We start from the raw sequence: 23,431 nt of genomic DNA, 5'->3' as shown, positions 1-23,431 counted from the left end.
GATTTTCCTCCAGTGCAGGTTTTGGCGATAAGCTAACCCACTGCAAGCTTTTACTCTCACTGCTTTGCTGTTACGACCCAGAGCAACAGGTTCAGCTTAACATCATGACATAGAAAGAGAATGACGCAGTGAATTACTGGCACACACAGTCATGACCTCTCTGGCGTCGCTCTTCTTCACCTCCCTAAACATGCTTTCGCCACCTGCTGTCTGTCTGCGTTAAAAACACGACAGACGAGAGCGGCGCGACCCCTTTGCCATCCAGCCTTTCTCTTTAAATCACTCCATTACAATGGATTACACCATTAAAACAGGGATTGTAAAGTATTTTAGCATTTTTATTTTTGTAAGACACTTTAAAGTCATTCCTGAAAGAGGAAACACATGATTTGGTTCATAGCACATTCATGCCTGGCAAGAAAAAAAGATTAAGACTACATCAAAAAAAAAAAAAAAAAAAATACAAACATGGAAGCAAACAATATAAACAATCTTATATATATAAAACATAGCAGGCATAATAAATATTACACATAAACAAAAAAACTAAAAGTAAACAGAGTTAACCTATTTGGTTTTGGGCAAAGTTTGGAATAAGGTTATAACTCACTGATCTGAAAAGCTAGACGTCAGTGTGAATGTTAAGTTTGTGCTGTATTGTGTGTTTTTTTTAATCTCCTGGAAAAAGCTGTTCAACTAAAGCAGCTCTGCAGATTCACTCATTACATCATATCCAAGCCAAAACCTTTTCAATCTCTTATCAATGTTACCACCGTAAAGAACACAAGAAATGAAATGTCTCAGAAAAGGTGCTCCAACACAGGCATTACTCATGTGTAGACTTCTTTTTGTCTGTTTTTTCCTATGACCAAGTTCTCATTTGTGCACTTGTGTATGTGGTTTTAATACATTGAGGCCTCAGGGGTGAGTGAACACTCAAGCCATAATATATATGTAAATAGGAAGCAGGAAACTCCTCAAAACAGGTTTAGTCACCCAGATTCAGTCATCGTTTTATAGAAAGTCAACTCATCGTTTCATTAGTTCAACATACCAAATGGCTTTAGTTCAACCAAACGATTAACAGTAAAGAAGGAAGTCTGTGTCTATGGTAACGTAGCTGTTTGATGATTGGCTGTTACTGGACCGCTTTGTCTTTGGGTGCACTTCCTTTTTGAATCTACCGGCCACTCAGGTCACTTCCATCTTTGGGCGTGTTAGCGTTATTCACAGGAGATGGGAATCAGTTTTGGTTCAGTCAGAAATCGAGGACCGTGTATCATTCGAACACACACATTCATACACACACACACACACACACACACACACACACACACACACACACACACTCACCTGTACACAAGCAGACACAAACAGCAAACAATAAATTCTCGCTTATTGCGTGACTGTAAATGTAATTTCACTCCGTAGTGATTCTTCTACTTAACAAAGACAACTGTGCAATTTCTTTTTTTTTTTTCAAACCAGGAGTAGTACAAATATTAGGAGGACGTCCTAGGTGCTGTTTTTTTTTTGGTTTTTTTTGTTGTTTTTTTTTTGTTGCCACATTTAGAGAGTATTTTCAAGACTCGGTGTCCCTCCCTTTGACAGAGAAGGTGCAGGATTCAGACCCGCGTCTTCTGCAGTACAGAGTGCAGGGATAAGGTTCGAAGACCTCTGCCTGGATGCCTCCATCGCGCCCTGCACACTCCTCCAGTCTACCTTAAGGTCCCAGCCCCCGTAATGCTACTTCCGTTGCAAAGTGCAAGCAGTTAATGTCTCTCTGCCTCTCCTTTCCGTTCGAGAAAATCAGAAACCAATGCAACAGCAAAGGGGGAAAAAAAAGGATTATTGTTACTGTTGCAATGTAAAAATGGTAGAGTCACTGTCCAAAAAGCAACAGGAAGGGAGAGGGCAGCAAGAGAGAGAGTGCATTTGTGTCTCAAGAAATTCAGTCCATCCACGCAAAACAAGTGTTGTTCCTCATAATGTCTGCATGCCACTGGTCAGCTGTTTGGAAGAGTGGTTATACCTCCCTGGAAAAAAAAGAAAAAAGGCCAACGTTAATACTAAATATTGTACTATAGTAAAAAAAATCTTAAGTTTTAGTTTAATTTAGAACAAAAGGAATACTTGTGAAAAAAATATTGTTGTCAAAGGTTTGATACTACTCATGCTAAATATGACATTACAACCAGCAGCTGATTAGCTTAGCTTAGAACAAAGACTGGAAATGGCCCCAGTTAGCACATCTCTGCTCAAATGTGTCAAAATAAACCTACCAGTACCTCGAAGGCTCACAAATGAACACGTGATATCTCATTTGTTTAATCTGGACAAAAACTGAAGTGTAAAATCAACAAGTTGTGGTTTCACAGGTGAAAGCTTTTGGACTATTTATTTTATAGTTACTTCCTGGAATCTGTTTTATCTGAACAAATTAGCTATAACATGTTAATTATTGAGCTTTAGAGGTGCTTATAGGGGGATTTTGTTGAATGTGAACAGAGCAAGGCTTGGCTCAGCTCTTTATCAAACATATTAGAGTGGTACTGATCTCCTCATCTAATTCTCAACAGCAAAAAACAATATTAACACAGTATTCTCAAAATATCACACTGTTCCTTTAAATGTAGAAAACCCATAAGTTTGTATTTCAGGAGAAGCTACTTACGATGCAGTGAGTGTGGAGTTGAGGACGAGAGTGGTGCGTATCTTGTACAGCTGAGCCAGCGTCAGCTTTTTGTGCTGCTGGGCTGGAGTTTTCCTCTTCTTGGGCGACACTTCCCCTGAAGCGGCTGTTGACTCTTTTTTCCTGTCTACGCAGGCAGAAGGAGCCGTTTCCCCGTCTGAGCTGTTGCTTTGGGAATCGTTACCCTCACATTGTCCTGCAGCCGCCCGGTGGCCGGGTCCGGCCTCCGCCCTCCTCAGGCTGGCACAGAGTTTCTCAGCTGGCAAGCTCATGCTCAAGCAGTCGTCAGAGTGGTCGAGGTCACCGGAAAGCAGCTCCTCGCAGTTTTGGCCCAGCTCTGACAGACTCTTACTGTGTGACAGCGATGATGTATCCATGTCCATACACTGTGATTGGTCCCGCGCCTCCTTGCTGAGCGAGTGTTTGTGGGAGACGGGGGTTTTACCGTGGAGGCGCTGCAGGAGATTGTCCTCAGAGCGGGATAAGGTTAGATTGGACAACCTCTGGAGGCAGTGGACTCGTGACTGAACGTGAGGCCGCCGGCGAGGTTTCGAAGACTGGACTACTGAGAGCTGGGACCCCAGCGAGGCAGCATCCCCCTCCTCCTCCTCTTCCTCCTCACCCTCCTCCCCCTTCTCTTCTTCCATCTCCTCTATTTCTCCTTCTTCCTGCTCCGCCTCCTGGCCCTCCCTCTCTCCCTCCTCCTCCTCCTCGGTCTCCTCTCCTTCACTGTGGCTGGGCTGTGGCTGAAGTTCTCTCAGGAGGGATTCAGGAGAGAGGGTGCCGTAGGCGCTGTCCATGGAGAGGGAGCGACACTGGGGGTCCAGCTCCTCGCCCTCAAGCCTCGCCACGTGGTCGTGCTCAGAGTAAATACTGGAGTGGACTCTGTTGGCGTGTATGGACTGAGACTGTGGGACCTCAGACCTTTCAGAAAGAGGGGCCACATCGGCGTCTGAGTCCGTCTTAGTGGTTCCCTTGAGGTTCATGTTGGGGGTGGGAGGCTCTTGGTGTTCGCTTGGTTCATCGATGTCCATCACTGACAGGGTCTCAGTGGAGCCGTCCGATTGACTGAAAGGAGACGGTGGGTCGGTTAATTTTGATGACAACTACTTGGAGCTCACAGGAAAGTGTGTAAGGAGCATAACGGCTCAACTGTAGCTACATTCATGTCATTTTAAAGGAACACATTTATTTGCTTTATTGCAGAGAGTTAGATATGACGACCAGTAACATATCTGTCCATTCAAAATGTAGCTACAGCCAGCAGCTGGTTAGCTTAGCTTAGCATAAAGACTGGAAACAGGGGAAAACAGCTAGCCTGGCTCTGCCCTAAGGTGACAAAACCTGCACTACTCAAGCTCACTAGAAAAAACAAAGAAAACATTAAGAAATAGTTTTGTAAAAAGATTAATCTATAGTTTTCAAACAGACTTGAACACCGTTGTACCTTGAGTTCTGCTGGTCTTTGTGCCTCAGGCATGGGGAGCTCGTGGTGGAGTTGCTGCTCTCGTCTTCCTCCTCCTCCTCGTCCTCACCCATACATCTCTTCAGACTGCTCTGCTGTCGGAGGACCTCCTCAGCGCGGAGCTTCTGGAGCAGGTTCTGCAGTATAATGAAAACCACAGCGGGTAAATAAGTGTTGCTGCCAATTTTTTTTTTTTTAATTTTAAACACAAATAAAACTATGAAAAAAAATGTGTTAAAGATCTAGTGAGACATGAAGTGGCTCTCCAACCTGGACGTTGCAGATCGCATCGGTCCAGCTTCGCCCCTGGGTGGCGCTGTTGGCCTGGAAAGTGTAGGCTGCCACTGCGCTCTTGAACTCATTGAGGTAGATGAGGATGAATGAGCCTGCAGAGACAAAAAAATAACAAGAAATGAATACAACTCAACATGTACAGTTTGGTGTCAGCAAACATTACTCGAGCTTAAATCAGTTACTGTAGCTCATTTTTATACCTTTACATTTGTGCTAAAATAATTAATCAGTCAATTCATAATGTTGTATATTTTAGTTTTAGCTGTAGCAGCTCAAATGTGTAGATTTCCTGCTTTTCTGTTTCATATTAAGACATGAAATTTATAACCATGTTTAAAAATCAATAGAGTAGATGATTAAACTATAAATCAGCAATGACAGTATTGATTGGCTGTGTCCCTGCTCCAGGTCTGAGCCCTCACCGGGGTCTTTCAGCTCCTTACAGACGACATTGTGCATGGGGAGAGGCTGGCGGATGATTTTGACTTTCTCCACTCTTTTGACTGGCTTTGTAATTAGCAGCAGATCAGTGAACAGGAAGCAGTAGACATCCATCTGTAAAGGGGGGGGAAATAAAACTCATCTCAGTACTGACAGTGACACGTGGTGTTTCATAGGTCGACCGTTTCTCACTCTGCGAAATGTGACTGTGAAGTAAACGTGTGAGAAACCAGGTGTAAAGATAAGAGCTCGTCATGTGTTTCTGAGCAGTCATGTGAGTCACACTCACCCGACTGTCTTTGCCCTCTTTCATCCTCAGCGCCCCCTCGAGATGCAGCTGTCGAGTCTCCTCTGGTGATATTCCCCTCATGGGAGCCATAAGGTCGAAGCGGTTGTACTCCTTGAGGATCTGAGAGGGGAAAAGACAAAAGCATGAAGCCGGATCTTGATTGAAGTTTAACGTCTGGAAGACAGAACTTTTTGAAGACGTGAGAAGGCCCATAAATCCTCTCCTACCTTCTCCACCTCCTCACTGCTGCCCTCTACAGCCTCGTAGGAGTCTATACGGGCAGAGATGGTGGCCAGCTTCTGCTGTTCCTGACGCTGTCGCATCTGGGAGTCCACGCTGTTGATGAAGCCCTCTACTGTGGCCACCTGGAGGAGGAGAAACACATCAATACGTTCATCTTTAGACTTTACACAATAGGCTTTGAACGACAGTAGATTTCATCGATTTTTTTCAACTCCCTCACCATGTTATTGACGATGTCCCGGGCTGATGGCTCATCCGTCTTCTTGAGAACGCTCTTCAGCAGGAGTGGGTATTTGGTCAGTCTCTGGTGAGGCTTTGCCAACATGTCGGCCAGCTTCAGACGGTTACACTGCTTGTTGGTCTCTGCCCACTGAATTAAGCCAAACAAAGACAGGAAATCAAACAATTTAACGAGCCAGGGATACGAGAAGAGAACGAACAGGGCGGGGCAGGCTGCGAGAAACTGACCGTCACGTAGGTCCTGAAGAGCTCGTTGTCCCTGAGAAGCGTGCGCATGTACTCCATGCAGCCCTCCTCCTCCATGCAGTACCGGATGTAGGGCTGGAACCTGGAGCCAAACTGAACACACACATAAACAGACATGTGTCAGAGATATTACTGCGTCAGCATGAGGGAAAACATGTTTACTCCAGCCTCAGTCTGTGGTCAGCGGCGTATTAGATACAAAAGGTCATTTTAGTTCATAAGAAAAACAGGCGTCTCGCTCGAAACGGTGCGTTTACTTATGCAGGGTATTCTGGGTATCGGCTCATACGAAGGTACTGATAAACTGCTAATCTGACTTTTTATATCCTGTTCAAAAAACCAGCAGTAATTTACTGTCAAACACTTCAGCAGTATGAGTTTGGCTTTAGCATGTGTTAAAGTTCTGCTGATACACAAATCATAACTGAGTATATCAATAAATAATAGTCAGTTTAATAATTAAAAACTGGATAAAAATATAAAGCTTTAAGTTTTACAATCAGTTGGTAAGAAGAGAGCTGATTTAATAAAATACCTTAAAATAAAAGATAAAAATAAACTATTGCAAAGCTTCATATTTCTTTTTCAATTATTTGACCAACTGCATAATTTATTGATGTATACAGTTTTGACTTCACTTTTGTTGCCTTTTGAGCGTTTTAACATAATGTCCATCTGTACTCAAAGTTTACTTGGACCTATAGTACAATAGTTAATGAGTTTGTTAATGACTAATTAAAGTAGCCTGGATAACAACAAAACCAGAAACTAATCTGTATGATGGGAGTGAAATCTAGGGCTGCAGACGGGGTCATGGCTTCTTGATAAACCCTATGGTGCCGGAATAATCTGTTTATTATCTACAGTGCAACATGGACTGACCGTCCTGAAGCCGTGGTGGAGGTCAGTGGGGTCGAGCAGAGCCCGGGCCTGCCTGGCCTTCTCCAGGACGGGCAGCATGACCTGGTTCCACAGGGATGTGTGGAGGTGGACGATCTCCTGGATGTTGCTGAACAGCTTGGCGGGTTCCACCTCCGTCAGCAGACCGCTCTCCTGCAGGTTCAGCAGCCCGCTCAGGAACAGCTGCACGGGGCGAAACAAAAATGTTTTATACCAAACAAAGATAAGACGCTGAGCTGACATGGAGCCTTTACAGCTAAAGGTCATCAGCCTCACGGGTAAAACACGATTCACTTTCTCAGCTTACAGCTCACTGGAACTGTGATAAAGATAAAAAGTTGTATATTTTCACATGTCAACAACAGGTGCATTGTGCGTTTATCTGTCACAGTACAGAAGCCAGTTCGTCTGATGTAACAGTCAGACTCGTATCAGTGTGTGGTCTTTGTGTGAGTCAGCAGCAGACTACAGTAGCTGTCTCTGCACTTACATCAGTGATGACTCTGAGCTTCTTTATGTAGGTGGCCTCCGTGTGCAGCAGCTCCCATATTGCCTCCTGCTGGTGGAACTGTCGCCTCGTCAATGTCTAAACACACACACAGGTCATATTAATAAATGTAGCAAACACATTCTTAATTATTGTAGTATAGTATTACAGCAGTCCTAACTTTCATTTTATCCATATTGAACTCATTCCCATTTAAAGGAAGAGGGATTTAAAAGTGTAGAGGAGAATCCAACAGTAAATCAGCTTCACTAAACTCCCCTACAAGACAATAATCATTTGTTTTATAATGTAAACGTGTTTATCACTGATATTTTGACAGGTTCACCATGTCAGAAATATATTAACAATGAATAAAATAAGAAAAAAAAGAAAGCAAACATAAGAAAAAAGGCAAATAACTTTAGATGAAATTAAAAAGCTTGACGGTTCTGATAGATCTGGAGTTAAATGTCAGTCGTGACAGTTTTTCATCATGGAGCACCAGATGATGTCACATTGTGTTGCAGCAAAAAGTGAAAAAGGTTCAAATTTTTATGTATGATGTTCATTTTAACTTATATTTGTATTGTACCAGTTATTCTTTCTATATTCATACTTGTTTTTTTGTTTGTTTGTTGCAAAGCACTTTATAACATTGATTTGAAAAGTGTTACACAAAAATCATCATCATCATCATCATCATTATTAGTATTATTATTATTTCCCTGAAATGAATGAGCAGGGCTGTGTTATTTCATGCACTGCTAATGCCAGTCAGACCACAGCTTGTCCTATGTAGTGAAAACATATAACAAACACATGCTCATAAATACTTGAATATCTTGCTGGCAATCTTCTGATACGCGGCAGTAATTTACATCAGCAGCCTGATTGCAGGAGAACATAGGGAAATTGCAGCCATTCCAGTCGGTAATATATCTTATGTAACTACCTATCAGGGATGAATGTACAGTATGTGGTGCTGTATAACAGCTGAGCAGCGATATCGCTCCGTCTATAGCCCCTGATTAGTCATGTACACATTAACAGGTCACAGACGTAGGCATGGACGCTTCCCGACAGCCGCGCAGTAATTAAGTGATATGTAAGCATCATTCTGGGAAAAGCAGGCACCAGGGAAAGTGTGGCAAAGATATGTGATAAGGAAGTGAGAGTCGGTTTCAGGCGCCGCAAAGCAGGATGCAAGTGTGCAAGAAGGTAGTAATATGATGCCAGTGACTGTAAGGAACTTTTATTATGAAATTTTAGAGAGAAGGTTAGACAAAGGGGAACTTTTTCTTTTTTTTTTTTTTTTTTGTGCTGAAGGGGTAATCTTCAGAGTTATTGTTAAGCAGTTATCTTACCATATATTCATAAAATAATACATAATAAAATAAAAAAGTTAAAACATAAGATTCAACTTCCCTCCACACATCAATAATTTAATAACAGTTCCTAACTTCTTCTTTTATTTTGAACTTGCAGCTCACTGATATTTGTCTTAATTTATGAATAATTTAAATTCCTCTGAAACTTCATACATTAAAAAAATAATGATAATAATCTTGTTTTGACTTAATTTTTCTTCTAATTTTAGCTTAATTTTTAAATTTAATTTTATAGTCTGGATATACGACATAAAATGAGTGTGTGGCCTGTGTGCTGTACCTCTGAGTTGTCCAGCAGTGACTGCCAGCTGTCCTCCAGGGCCAGGTTGGTCTCCTCCTCCTCCTCCTCCCAGGAGTCCTGGTGGAAGGAGAGCTGCCGCGGCACCTTGGGCAGCCCGAACAGCGTGTAGGAGTGGAGCTTGCTCTGCAGCTGCTCCAGTCGGTCCAACTCCTGTGACCAGATAAGAACGATTACAAAAAGAAACCCAATTAGTTCAGCGTGTCCATTTCTGTCCTTTCTGTGTGTTGTTACATTCAAACTGTAAGTGAAGATGAGTCGGTGTATTAGCATATTAACCCCGCCCTCACTGGCGCCTTAACTCTTAAACAGTAGCTTCTATTCAGGCTTTTGTTCAAGCTGGCAGCCCTGATGTAGTTATGAAAATGAGCTCTGTGCATTGAGACTGATTCAACAATAGAAGACGGGGGCGGGGGGCAAGAGCTACAGCAAGGAGAAGAAGAGTCGGTGGTTTGCAGCTCTGAAACCTTTCAGAAAGTAGTGATGCACGTTCCTGAACAGTGAGAAACTGCAGCAGATTTGGGAGGAAAATGATCAGACTTCTTGTCAAAGCTCGGTGACAGGAGGGACTGGCAGTCGTTTACCCCTGCAATATGGAGGGTGGCAGAGGTCCAGGTCCCAGTGGAGGCTCTCTGGCCCTGAAGGGGTTAAAGGGAACGGACGGGCTGAATAGAGATGAGCCCGGCACTGACAGGTGACTGACAGATACTGTCTCTGTGCGACATCTGCTACTGTGCAGGACGTGACCTCAGCAGGGAGAGTACAATGGGAGCGTGTGTGTGGGGGTGTGTGTGCCTCATTACAATGAAAGTTGATTATTATTGTTGAAAAGTAAAGGAAAGGTCTGACGGGTTTCGGGGGTATATGCTTATTCCCTTTTGTGTTAATTAGTAAGCTTTGAGGGGCTGGTGGGGGTTTGTTGCCTTTGGACACAGACTGTTTCCCCCCGTTTCCAGTCTTTATGCTAAGCTAAGTTAGCCAGCGGCTGGACATACCAGCTTCTCCTTCTCTCTGCAAGGATATATCTATTATCAATACCTATATATCAATATCTATTCCTTCAAGCGTCACTTGTGAGTGTTTTAAAATCAAGGAAAATGATGGATGAAGCTGAGCGAGCGCATGAAGCTTTTCCTCCATCTCCTCATTTCCAGAGCTGCTGGGAGGGAAATGAGTGAGCTTACAAGTCCGGAGACTCTGAAGGGAAATTACCTCACCGGGACTCGGGGGATATGGCCTCCTGGCCTCCTCCCACTGCTGCCTGCTACTGTTTTGTTTGTTTTTTTTTTTTTTTTTAAATCTGAGACACGCCTGGGCAACAAACCTGCCCCCAGCTGCTTTTAAAATCTCAGTTTTATAGCCAAGAGGAATTGCTTGAAATCACACCCTTGTGTTTCACGTGATCACCGTTACCTTGCCAAAGGGCCCTGCTCCGGCGTTGGAGCTGAAGAAGCCACTGAAGCGGCTGGCAGCGCGATTCTTCCAGCTGTCGGGCCCAGCCCCGACGCTGGGCAGGGAGCCACCGATCTGTCCCAGAGCATCTGGGGTCGGGATGTTCGTCTCCCCCAGGAACTCTGTCATGTTCTTCCTCCGTCGCGCCTGACCCTGAGAGGACACACACACACACACACACACACACACAGGGAGATTTACACAGTGTACAAGGCCACAAAACAGAAAATGAAAGAACAGGCATGAGCGGGTTTTGTCACTTTAGGGGGAAATACAAAAGTTTCCAGTCAGACGGATGGAAGAGACAATGAAGGAGGGAGAGATATTCAAGGGCAGGATAAACAGGAAATCAGAGGGGAATTCTGTGCGAGGGATGACATCAGCAGGTCCGTTAAAGCCATCGTAACAGTCAGACACAAACAGGAGAGGGAAGGACTGCCACTTCCTCGCAGTGAACACTCATTACATCACAAGGAGCGGGCGGGAGGTTGTTCCATAAGAACAGACGACCACCCCCCCCCCTCTCTCCATTGTTACCCTGTCAGCAGGCCCTGCTGCGCACCCTCACTCGTGCAATCTCTGTCCACTTTACGAGCAGCGGCAAAGCAAACAAACAGGGGCCACCTCGGTATCTGAGGAAGCAGTTGTTTTTGCCGTTAGAGTGTCAGTCCTGAGGAATCTGCCGGTGAGGGTCAGGCCGCTGACCCCCCCCACCACCCCCCATCAAACACAGCGACAAGGAACTCACATTCCAGGACACTGACACTGTTGCTGAAACTGAGAGGCCATTCCAGCAAAATTCTTTTACTGATCACCCCCCCCACACACACACACACTCTCACACTCTCACACACACACACACACACACACAAACAATGCAATCAAACCACTTATGCACAAACACTTTGCTACATCACAGTGTATTTATCAGATTTCAGCTTCCTCTGAGGCTGCAACATAATCAGTGGTGCTGCCTGACGCTCATCTTTAACATTCATTTGCTTTTTTTTTTTTTTTTTTTTTGGTAGAGACCTCAAACTTTATAAGAAACACTGCATTTACATCTTTTCTTTTCCCGTCCTGCAGTCTGCCACTCAGGCTGCAGGTCGCCCGCCACCGTCAGAGGGGAAGCTGCTCTGTGGACTCCCAGAGAAAGACGACTGCATACAGAGCTTCGCCTGAGCAATTCAAACTAAAACTGTAAAACTCAGCAGGACTAACCCTGGATTTTAAAAAGTGAGGAGGGGGGAGGAGGGGGCATGTCTCCTCCATCCCCAGAATTACATCCTCCACAGTCTGTTGAATCAATGCAGACAAAGCAGAACGTCTGAGGATGTGCATCACGGCGATCAGACATAAACAACCTTAGTGAAAGTGACTGATAACGATATATCACAGTGTTCGGTTTGTGGCATGTATATGTAACTGAAAACTTAAACAAAAATGAAATGTAAATATTATGGAGAGCTCCTGTTCTGCATTGCACAAGTTCATCCCCAGATTTTTGTAGAAGCACTTAACTGGAGTTAAGTTAAGTTAAAAGGCGCTCGAGTGGCCTGCACAGGGTTGCATAACAAGATAGTAAATCTGAGTGGGGGGTCCTACAGGTTTGGGAAACGGCTTTTGGTCCTTTTACCTTTTTTTTGAAAGTGGAGAGTGACTTAACTACAAATGGACATGTTACTATACAGAAATGGGACAAATTTAGAGTCACTTCAGTGAGAGGGAAACAACCTTGGACCCATTTAGGGATTTTTTTTTTTTTTGTGGGAATATAAGGTCCAAAAGTTCAAGCACACATGTGTCAGGAAGCGTTCAATCTCCATGGACAAACAGGGAAAGACTGGACCCAGTGCTATTGCCAGCACGGTAATGTCCAAACCAAAACCTGGGTAGTTCAGTTTGTGTGTGGTGCGTGACAGCACTGAAAAGCAGCTCTTGAAATTTAAACCAGGTGAGATGAAGAAAGAAAAAAGCTCATACTGGAGATTTTCTAAAGAGGCGCTTCCCCCTACACATGTCTGACAAACCTAACAATAAATATACTGAAGGAATAAAGGAGGAAGAAAAGTCACTTGAACAAGAAACCAGTGTTTCAGAGACAAAGACAAGGCCAGGAAGTTGTAATTATAAGCACAGAGGGACAGAAGCTCCCAACAGTTTCCCACCACATTAACAGTGCTCACCATTGAAGCCAGAGGCATGTCAAAAGTAACAAAAACCATCCTAATCCTTCAATTGGATTCATGGATCGCAGCCCATTCTGGAGCCAGCTGCTGCTCTCTCTCAACGTCTCGCCTCCCCTCCCTCGCCACTTCCACAGAGGATCCCACACATCCACGCCGTCCGCGAACGCTCCACGAAGCTGAGCGACAACTGTGACACTGCCACGTTATTCCGAGATCAAGACACTTGTGTTGAACTTCACTCAGCCGTTCCAGCTGACAGGGTCCTGGTTGCCCCACCGGGCGCCGTGTTTGGCTGCCGCCTCCTGCAGTGTCTGACCGCAGCTTCTTCTTTTTGAACTGGCACGTATCTGTGTCCTGTCCTGCTGTCCAAACAGTCAGTGGTGAAACCTTCTTTCTGAGGCACCCAGTCTGCTTGCATTTCATACAGGCACTGGCCTGAAGTCATAGCAACCAAGGAGGATCCTGCCTCATTGTGTTGGGCAGGAAAGCAAAGGCAGGGCCAGGACAAAAAAAAAAAAAAAAAAAAAAAAAAAAAAAAAGAAGAGGCTGATCTGAATATTTGGAGGTGGAGTCAGGGTGACAGCTTGTAGGGAGCTCCCTGGTTCAAACACACATCCTGGTGCTTGTGAAGAAGCCAAATGCTCTTTATGTCGGTCTCAACAAGCTGAAGCAGAGACAAACTAACCCCTCACCGCCTCTGAACACACCAACTTTTTGTTTTCCCGCTCGTATCTTTTTCCCCTTTGATAATCTTTCTTTTTTTTTTTTTCCAACTTCTTTCATTTCAAGTAATCACCTGAATAAAAGCAGGAAAATTACAGGGTGACTGTAAAGGGACTGAACACGCTCATTCTTCACTCTTATTTGGAAGTTGCTCCACTGTTCTTCGCGTTATCTCCAGTCAGCCTGGAGACCTTTGAACAATGCCAGGCTAGTTGGCCAAAACAAGGAAAGAAATACCCCGATAATGGCCAAACGGGAAATTCCCTTTGTTTACTTGCTTGTTTCAGCACATTTAATAGGCTGCTTACTGCCAGCAGAAAAGCACAGGCACAACACCTCCTCCAGGAGCAGCAGGAGAGCTGAAACTGAAACCTGCAACTACTTAGGTGAAATAACAGATTCATTGTTTCAGATGTTAAATCTTCAGCTTTTAAAATGTGTAGATTTGCTTTTTTTTTAATAAAGTGAAAATCTTTGGGTTTTAGACTGTTGGTCATATAAAAGAAGCTATTTGAACATCTGCAGGTGATAACACTTCAGCCGGGGCAAATACACCCTGACAGTCAACACTAAGCCGCTCCAGTCTTGTCTGCCTAACTAATTATGTTTACAAGGTTTCTCTTGTGCCTCCTGTGTAAACCTGTCAGTCAGGACTGAGGGCAGCGAGATCCTGAGCTCCCTTTTGTTGCAAAGCCACTCCATCTGGGAACTGTGGCTTGTGCAGTGGGTCTGGAGGGGGCCCAGTTAGGTTAATGATATCAAGCCCTGCGCCCGCTCACAGCCTTATCTTATCACCGTGGTTTGTTGCACTAACCTTGGCCTGGAAAGGAGAAAATCTTTAAATGGGAAGGGATTGTATTAAAATAAGTGGTGACAAAGAAAGCAGCATCACCCCCCGCCCCCTTCTCTCTCTGCCCCCTGCTACTGCCTTTATGTTAGTCTACTGATAACAGCTCCCCTTGATCAGGTAGGTTTGATTAACGATGGGAAAACAGCGTGACACTGACCTTCCTAAGAGCCTGGACACACAAACAGGGATACACACACACACACACAAATACACATACATCACATGTGCATAACCAGGAAATAGAAACTAAAGGAACCCCCCCCCCCCAACACACGCTGCATGTTTCAAGGCCACTTGAGTTGCAGTAATCAAGGCTCTGATGACGACGACCACCGCAGCAAACAGAGGCTCTCAGCTCGAGGTGAGACACGAGAGTTGTCACAACAATGCTCCTTTTACTGGACCCCCATCAAAATCTAGCAACGAATGTAATGAGATCCCAGCCATCATCACACCTCACCACACACACACACACACACACTAACTCTGATGTCTGCAGCAGAGCAGATGAGATTAGTTCAAACCAAGAGCAGGGATAACTGATGAATAGTTTTGTAAATGACATTAAATTGAGTCAAACATATTACAGCAGCAACTGATGACTATTTTCATTAAGGATTAATCTGCCCATTATTCTTCCCAAATAATCAGTCATGTTTAACTTGTCAAACGTCAGATGGCTGTGAAATTTCTCCACAGCCCAAGAGGACGTCTTGATTTCTGAAACCCAAAGAGATTCAGTTTATTAGGTCCACCCAGCTAAAACTGATGCAGTCCTGCAGTAAATCCTCCCCTCGTGAAGGTTACACTGTTTGGTTTTTGTTGAAATTGTTTCTGTGTTCAGTTTGGACAAAACACTAGAAACAGTGTGATTCAACAGCAGCACAAACAGCAGCTTCCAACGTGACCATAAAGTTGAATTTACACCTCTCTGTTTTCACAAAGACTGAACATAGCAACCGTCACGAAGGAAGGACTGTGGTTATTACACTACAGGTTTATCAAGGTGTAGCTAATAAACTGGCAACTCAGTGTATCAAATTTAATATTATGCATGAAAAAGAAAAGCAAGCAATCCTTATATTTGAGATGCTGGAATCAACAAATGTTTGGCATTTGTGAGCTAAAAATGACTATGATAAAAAAATATATATATTATTATTATTATGACCTACAATGTAGAATCTAAAGATATTGTTGCCACTGCCAAAAGAAGCAGGAAGAAATAACAACTCATTCTTTATTCCTCGTCCGTCTTGCTGATGCACACAGTGGTGTCAGCAAACCTCTCACCTGACAGTCAGTTGGCGTTGGCCTCGTGTCAGGAAGAGGTGACTCAGGAATCTCTGAGTCCACATGCAGCAGGTCCCAGCTGCGCCAGGATGAAAGACGACCGAAACGAACCATTTTCCACAGAGACAAACAAAAAAAAACAAAAAAAAAAAATCCCCCAAACCTCAGATTAAAAATAAAAAAGCATGAGTAATCGAAAGTAAAGCACGGAGGTTAATTCCAGAAGTCAGGAGGAATCCATTTCCAGGAAATCAGAGTCCAGACTGAAGCAGCATCGTAGCTACTTCTCCTGTGTGTGACAGCAGACACTGTAACTGCAGGCCAACGGTCACACACACAACAAGCACCAAGGTGTGTGCTCACCCTGCACTTATCTCCACCTTTAGGCATTAAGGGAAGTACTTTGTCTTTCCAGCACACACACAAAGACACAAACACACACACACCTCTTCAGTCTGCTCAGCTTGTGGCTCCTCCCACACCATAGAGGGAATAAATAATAAGTCTCCTAGCACCTGATATAATTAGTTTTAATTAGAGAGTGTGCCACCAAACACATGAGTCATCTCAATTCTTCAGAGACACACACACACACACACTGACTGGGCGAGCTGGATCGAGCTATTATAAAGCAGGTAATTGATTCTAATATTAGATCCAAACGGAAACACAGACTGGTCTGAGCAGTGTGAGTTTCACCAACTTTTTTCAAAACAAACGTCAGCATGTTCCCCAAAATGAGTGATTAAGGAATATATGGAAACACATACAGCTATTGCTGCAGCTATTCTTTTTTTTTTTTTATTATCAAGTGAACTGTTGATTTTTTTTTTAAATAATCAATTCAATATCAGAGAATAGTGAAAAACAGAAGCAGTTTCCGAGACTCCAGATCAACGTCTTAAAATGTCTATTTTATCTGACATACAATTTCAAATCAAAAAATATTCAGATTACAATAATAAAAACTAAAAAAGCAGCAAATCAGAGCTAAAAATCTGAATATTTAGCAATCTGTGCTCAAAAATCCCCAAAACAATTCATCAAATACTAAAATATATGTAAGTGCATAATGTATGTTGCTTTACTGTGTAATTCACATGTAAATATCTTATTATTATGATTATTATGATTTTTTTTCCATTAAATCAAATGAGGTTTTCTGTCATTTCGTATTTTATGAATTAGCTCTGAAGTCAGCGCTAAAACTAAAGTGGATGCGCACATGAAAGAAAACTTTAAAGTCTAAAGGTTCAGTTGTAAGTTCCTCTGGATAAAAGCCTCTGTCAAATGAGTAAATGTAATGTAATATTTATGCCAAAGATCTTATCAAGTCAATCACTGATACTTCTCGCTCTGTTAACACACTATACTGAACTCTTCATGTTTCAGTTCAGCTCTTCAGATCAAACGAGGCCCCGTGTGACCGCCGCTGATTCAGCCATTGTCATTTAAAGTGGCTCTGTGTTATTTTGACAATTGTGCCCATTGTGAGCTATCAGAGGGGTCAGATAGTGAGAGAGGAGATGGCTGTAGGACGTGATAGCCCGACTGGGAAACTCCACACGCTCTCTTCATCCCCCAGTTGTGTAATGCAGGAGGTGAAAAATGCTTGACCCAGTTTGAAAGAGAGGAAATAAATAATTACAACTGCTGCATTTGCGAACACCTGCCACCCTCCTACACAAAGCATGCTGAGTGTACTGTATGAGCCGAATTCCAACCGCATGAATACAATATAACCCAAGATAGATTTGAAGCCGTCTGTTGTGACAGAAATAAATGTGTTACTGTATTTCAGGTTCAGTTTGCAGACAGTAAGAAAACAAGACACTTGCCGCTCCCTTCACTGTCTCACCAGGTGAAATGTGGGCTCTCTGCGTCACCAGGTGTTTTCAGCCCCGAAGGCTTACTGGGGCTTTTGTCAGCTATTTCCCCACCACCGAGTCCTTGTCTATTATAAAACAACACTATCTACCTCTTTTGTCTATTACATAACAAGCTCCATCCACCCCCCAGGCGATGCCAGGAGCCTTAAAGTGCTTTCTTTGTGGACACGTGAACAAGAGTTCAGCTCTTGTCCACGTGTCCACAAAGACTGATGTTTGTTTTCATTATCAATTAATCTGCATCTTATTTTTTTGATTGGTTGACTGGAAATGGTGGGAAGTTTCCAACCACAACAACCACAGTCATAATTCCTAAAGCTCAAAGTGGTGTCTCTGAAAATCTGATTCATCCGTAAAAACATCTAGAACCCAAAGATATTACATTTATAGCCAAACTTGATAATAAAAAACACATAGGCAGCAATAAGATATATAATATATATAATAAAAACTGGTTTACATCAGGTACTATCCGATCTAGCGCTGCAACTAATAATTATTTTATTATCGATTAATCTTTAGATTTTTTTTTCTTTACTGATCAACTGATTATTTGAGCTATAAAATGTCTGAAAATGGTGGAAAATACCAGTCACATGTTTTGATGGACCAGCAGTTCAAAACCCTGATAAAGTTCACTTTCACAGTTTATTTCAAGAGATAAAGTTTAAGAAAAGCAGCAAATCCTCAGATCTGAGGAAGATGCAACCGGAGTTTGAGGGCAATAATCAATTATCAAAATAGTTGCTGATGAATTTTCAATTTATTGGCTGATCGTTTCAGAACTAATGTGAACCCTGAAGGAATCGTAGTGTGGATATGATGCTTCAGTTTCAGTAATGATAGTATATGTAGTATATATATATTTTTTTTATAACTTTCTTTGAGAAATATAAACATGTTTTTTCTCTTCAATCCTGTTTTTATTCTAAAAAGAGAAGCCAAAAATCTCAGATGTTAAATGGTGTCACACAGAGTAATACAATAAATTTGTATAGATAAAAAATGGCAAAATCTTGATTTAAAGATGGACAGATATGAGCCCTCAGTCAGAGAATAAGTTTACGTGTTTACAAGTCTGAGCGGAAAGAACCGGCTTTCAGTACAGGGAGGTTTCAGTACACATTTCACTCATTTCCACAAATATTTCCCTTGTACTGAGTACATTAGGTTTTTGGGTGAGTGCATTATGGGAGTCCCGGGCACCGACACACATGTGGAGGATCCATTACCTGACCTTAGCTCTGCGGGAAAGCTGAAACCATCCAATGCAAACTGAAATGTGACTCCAGTCGCTATAATTTTGAGTGATCTGACTGCAAATGAACAGACATTTTTACACAGGTTTTATGTATTTAACTGGACTCAGGTACAGTCAGTGGAGCGTGACACAGTGCCAGAGCCGGCCGGCCACGTGACTGTTGTATTCACTGTGCTATGGCAACTGATGGACGAGTGTTATGTAAAAACGGACGACTGACAGGGAGCGAGGATCAATGTACTCTAAGTGCTTACTAAAAATCATAAGGTCCCAGACAGCTGAGTCATCTTTATGACTGTAAAGACTGTAAACCTTGGTCTCAGTTTCTGTTCTCAGGAAAAGGGCAGGAAGGCAGTCAAGTGCCTGAACTCGAAAGTCGCTATCAGTCACAGAAATTTAAATATTTTTTGTGTCGTGTAAGTATGAAGTTTTGTTTTCACTCAAACCGGAACATCCTGAGCCCCAACCCTCTGGGTTTAATGACGTCCAACTTCCCGAACAGGTAAAATTTAGTCACAGCTACCACAGCTACCACTGCATATACAGCTGTGCATGGGACACCAACTTTCAGTTTTCTGTTTTAGTTTAGTCAAGTTATGAGAAATGAACGCAGCAGCCAGGCATGATTCCTGGATGGATGCAGTGAGCCTCAGTGCAAGTTTGTGATTTTTTCTTCGATGTCATAAATTGTGTTTTTGCAATCGCACACTGAGTCGAGCAGGTTAAAAGTTGAACTTCTTTTTAGGTCAGTGTGCATCAAAGGTGATTTGATACACCGCTGGTACTGTAAGGGTGTAAAAGGATGCATTATTTGTGGATGGTGCAATAAGTGCGAGGCACAGACGGGAAGCTGTGCTTTATGGGAACTATCAGCGGGGTTGGAATGCGTTTTCGACCAATCAGAGAGCCTGGCTGAGGCTCCCCTGTCGTAAAATAATCAATCCAGATCATCAAAGCTCTCTGCAGCCTATCACAACGCTGCCAGAGACTATAAATTGTAACATGCACGCAATAATAAACTTGAAATACCCCAATCAAACAAAGGAGAAACTTTATACATAAAGGACACGGCTTGGCTGCTTTTCCTCTGAAGCCTGGCTCAAGCCACTGTGATGCCAGGCCATGAGTCCGGTCACTAGGCAAATATCAAAACTTTGGGCAAAGCCTTTGATTCCATAAAAAGCAGCCACGCATGTATTTAACAGCGAGTGCCAAAGCGGCTGCCATAGAAACTCAAAGACCGCGCTCAGCGCCCACATGGCCAAGCAGAGCTTTTGTGCTCCAAACAGCTTTCATAAAATATGGGCTGGCACCCAAAACGGAGAGCAGGGTTTCTGCTGTTGAGTCTGTTAAAGATTAAAAGTATCAATAGACGTCAATGAGCTTGGGTCCAGTTCTACTCTTATTTCTGTCAGTTTCACATGAAGGGAGAAAGGAGAACATTTCTGCTTAAATATGACTTTTCTATGCTGCTTTATACTTTAATCTAGTGCATTTTAGAGGGAAATACTGTTTTTTACTCAAGTGCATTTGTATCTCAGCTTCAAAGAGTGCTTCAGTGGTTTGGCATTGTACTCCTTTAAAACAATAACGAACAGTTAAAAATCAAAATCGATGCACTGGAACCAAACATCGTCTCTACTCCACATTCCTCTCCTTTGTCAATAACTGCTGCCTACATTACCCACAATGCAGCTCCACTGCCCACAGTTCAGAGATTCGGGTGTAGCCCCAAGCAGGGACAACAGAGGTCTGGTAAGCTCACCTCTCTCCAACTCCACACCTCTAGATCACTTGAGGCATTTTCTCAGACGTCACACAGCGCCCTCTAGAGCCACAAAACGCTTCATACAACTTTCACCACACATACAGTGATACTCCACAAAACCTGGTAACAGTCTGTGATGTGTTAAAGCGGCAGAGTTCACCTTTAATCCACTAGTCCTGTTGCAGATGTAGACTTCCCATATAAAACATAAGCTTATCCAAAATAATGATTTATTATAGATCAAACTACCAAACAGGATATAAATCAATTAAAATCAACTGCATCTCAACAAACTGTAACATTAATCAAATTTCACATTATTCCACCAACAACAGTAATAATAATAATAATAATAATAATAAATATTATTTACAGTATAATGATGGATACTTTTACTTTCTAAGCATATTATTATTATTTCTTAAGTATTTCTAAATATAATTGGTGATAATTGGAAGAGGGATCCCTCCTCAAGGGTTTTTAAGAGGAGAGTTTTTTCTTATTCAAATTGAGGGTCTAAGCACAGAGGTTATGTGTGTTCTTCAGATTCTAAAACCCTCTGAGGCAAATTTGTAATTTTATGATTTTATATACTTTTACTCCAGTAATATTCTTAAGTCAAGACAATTTTCATTTATATAGTGCCAAATCACGTCAGAAGTTATCTCAAGACATTGAGATAACATTGATTACAGCGACCCAACAACTCCCACCATGAGTAAGCACTTGGAACCAGTGACGAGGATAAACTTCCTTTTAAGAGGCAGAAACCTCAAGCCCTCTGTCGAGGATGTTTTTCTTGTGGGTGGGTATTTTTACACTGTGGTGTTACACATTTTACTCAAGAAAAGGATTTGGATACTCCTCCAGCTGATGATTAATGTCTTCTCTCGCGTCTTACAGCTACACTGGATATTGCAACAGCACAAACAACAGCTAGAAGGTCGGTGCGCTGTGCTCTTGACAGATCTAACCAGCTTTCATCCAGGTACCAGAAGCAGCACTTTATTGCCCCCCTGAGGACTGTTGCTGTTATCACTGACATTACCTTTCCGCAATCACAGTCAAATGATGCAACAACCAAAATAAAATGCAACAATGCCACACAGCAACAGGAGGTCAGATCCTGTATGACCATGACTCTGTTTTCCTCAGCAACCTCCAGTGTTTATGTCTCTGCTTGATGACTAACCTTAGTGACTTAGAGGCACAGATGGCAGTAAAACACTTTCACCGAGCCTCTACCTGTTTCCTTGCCCAAAGCGACGATGACAATGAGAATAGTGTGTTTACAGTGTGTGTGCCTGTATGACATAATCAAACTCACCTCTAAGTGGGTCTAGACTTGCCTCAAAGGTGTTTAAGAGCCAATTAAAAACGGCTGAAAATGAGAATACACACTTAAAACTGCAGTACTTGCAGTTCATCACTCAGAGACAAAAAGATTTGCACTAATGCTTTGGGTTAAGAGGTTTGATATCTCCTCTGTTTTCCCGGTATATACATGAATCCACTCATGCTATTCAATCAAAAAATCAAGGTGATTCAGGTTTGAGCAACCGTAAAACATCTGGCATTGACGCACGCCAGAGACGGCTGAGGTAAATATTATTGCGCTGAACAAAAATCACCGTTCATGATGGAGGGGACGTTACTAAGCAACCACTTTGTTCATCTCTTCTTCTCTGACAACACCGTTATGCGGAGGAAGACTTTTTTTTGTTTGTTTGTAGTTTTTAAATAACATGAAATATTCAACTGCATTGTGTTACCGCTGCAGAGCAAGAGAAGCCAGCAAGCCCACGAACCTGCATCGTACAAAGGCATTTTAGGCAAGTTATTTTATAATTTATTTTATAATTCATAAAACAAGCAAGTCACCAGCTTCGATATCAGAGTTTAGGCTAAGATTAGCGGCTCTGTCCTGCTCTATATTAGCTTTGGGGAAATGTACACACCCATAAACGCAGCCAACATTAGCCAAGATAACGGCATGTTTGTAAAATACATCAGTCCTCATTCTAAAACCCTTTTCTCTTGTAACGTTAAAAGTGAAAATACATAGTAATGCTAATAATAAGCTAAGAGGCTAAACAGGCTTATGTAAGAAGGAAATAACAGATTTCACATTTTTCCTTATTACACTCATAACACTAGGACTAAATAGCTCTACATCAACTGGTGCAGTTGCTAACGTTGCCTGCGACCTGTTAGCTTTAGCCTCAGTGTTTTAGCACAAGGTCATGTCGTTAACCATTTCATGCACATTTAAGACTGCTTCTAAAAGATTCTCACTTTAAAACAAGTCAGCTGGAAACAATAAAAAAAAATCATCTGGAGACAGAGTTTTCAACCAACCAGAGGAGGTAACGTTAGCTTAATTAGCTAGCTAGCTGCAGTGGCTAAACTGCACAAACTGTACAAGAAAAAAAATGTTTATCAGACTGCTCATTTTCTTCCCGCTCTGTCAGTCCGTCACACTTTACGTTAAAAAAAACTGGTCAGGTATAAGATGATCACAAGGTCAATATGCGCAACAACAAATCAATTAATAAGGAAAAAAAAACAATCCACAGATTAACTGATATTAGATGTAATCCTAAATGTCAGCCCTGGTTCTAAAGCATGTGTCGTACTGCACACGTTATAAAGCTTTTATTTGCCGCTGCACGAACCTAACGACTGTCTGCCCCAGCTCCATGTTTGGCAGCCGAGCGGATCAGGATCCTGCAGGCCTCCGTCGGCCGCTCAGCACCTCTCATCAGTAACAAAACAGCCACTTCCTTTAGCCGCAGGAAGCGCTGGAGTGGCACGGAGTGTTCCTGCATGAACTCATCATCATCATCACGTGAGATTGAAGGGTTCTGGCATGTACATACACGAGCACGCACACACAAAGAGACACAACGCAGCTGGTGGCAGGCTGGAGCGGAAATCCAGGAATACGTTCCCAGGTTTGTGCTGGACAGATAAAGGTAATGAGGTCATGATGGGATTACCATGAGATACTACACTGGCCCAAG

The 23,431-nt window shown here is 42.7% G+C and overlaps 1 protein-coding gene across 6 annotated transcripts in view; it reads right to left on the bottom strand.

Moving 5' to 3' along the window:
- Positions 1–317: 317 nt before the first annotated feature.
- Positions 318–23,431, bottom strand: part of plekhg5b (pleckstrin homology domain containing, family G (with RhoGef domain) member 5b) — a 77,118-nt gene continuing 54,004 nt past the window's right edge. For all 6 annotated transcript variants that reach the window (XM_071477299.1, XM_071477298.1, XM_071477300.1 and 3 more), the window contains 13 exons: positions 10,397–10,588; positions 8,966–9,136; positions 7,301–7,396; positions 6,793–6,993; positions 5,893–6,003; positions 5,645–5,794; positions 5,409–5,546; positions 5,182–5,301; positions 4,874–5,006; positions 4,428–4,543; positions 4,140–4,294; positions 2,675–3,760; positions 318–2,036 (listed from right to left, as the gene is read on the bottom strand). In XM_071477299.1, the coding sequence (XP_071333400.1) occupies positions 2,027–2,036; positions 2,675–3,760; positions 4,140–4,294; positions 4,428–4,543; positions 4,874–5,006; positions 5,182–5,301; positions 5,409–5,546; positions 5,645–5,794; positions 5,893–6,003; positions 6,793–6,993; positions 7,301–7,396; positions 8,966–9,136; positions 10,397–10,588 (2,679 nt within the window). In that variant the 3' untranslated portion in view covers positions 318–2,026. The remainder of the gene's footprint in view (positions 2,037–2,674; positions 3,761–4,139; positions 4,295–4,427; positions 4,544–4,873; positions 5,007–5,181; positions 5,302–5,408; positions 5,547–5,644; positions 5,795–5,892; positions 6,004–6,792; positions 6,994–7,300; positions 7,397–8,965; positions 9,137–10,396; positions 10,589–23,431) is intronic.

This window comes from Trachinotus anak, unplaced genomic scaffold, assembly GCF_046630095.1.
Source record: "Trachinotus anak isolate AG129_WGS33_773 ecotype Australia unplaced genomic scaffold, CSIRO_AGI_Tana_v1 ptg000004l, whole genome shotgun sequence".
Taxonomy (NCBI): domain Eukaryota; kingdom Metazoa; phylum Chordata; class Actinopteri; order Carangiformes; family Carangidae; genus Trachinotus; species Trachinotus anak.
Note: the sequence above shows the minus strand (reverse complement) of the source record. Positions and strands in the feature narration are given on the sequence as shown.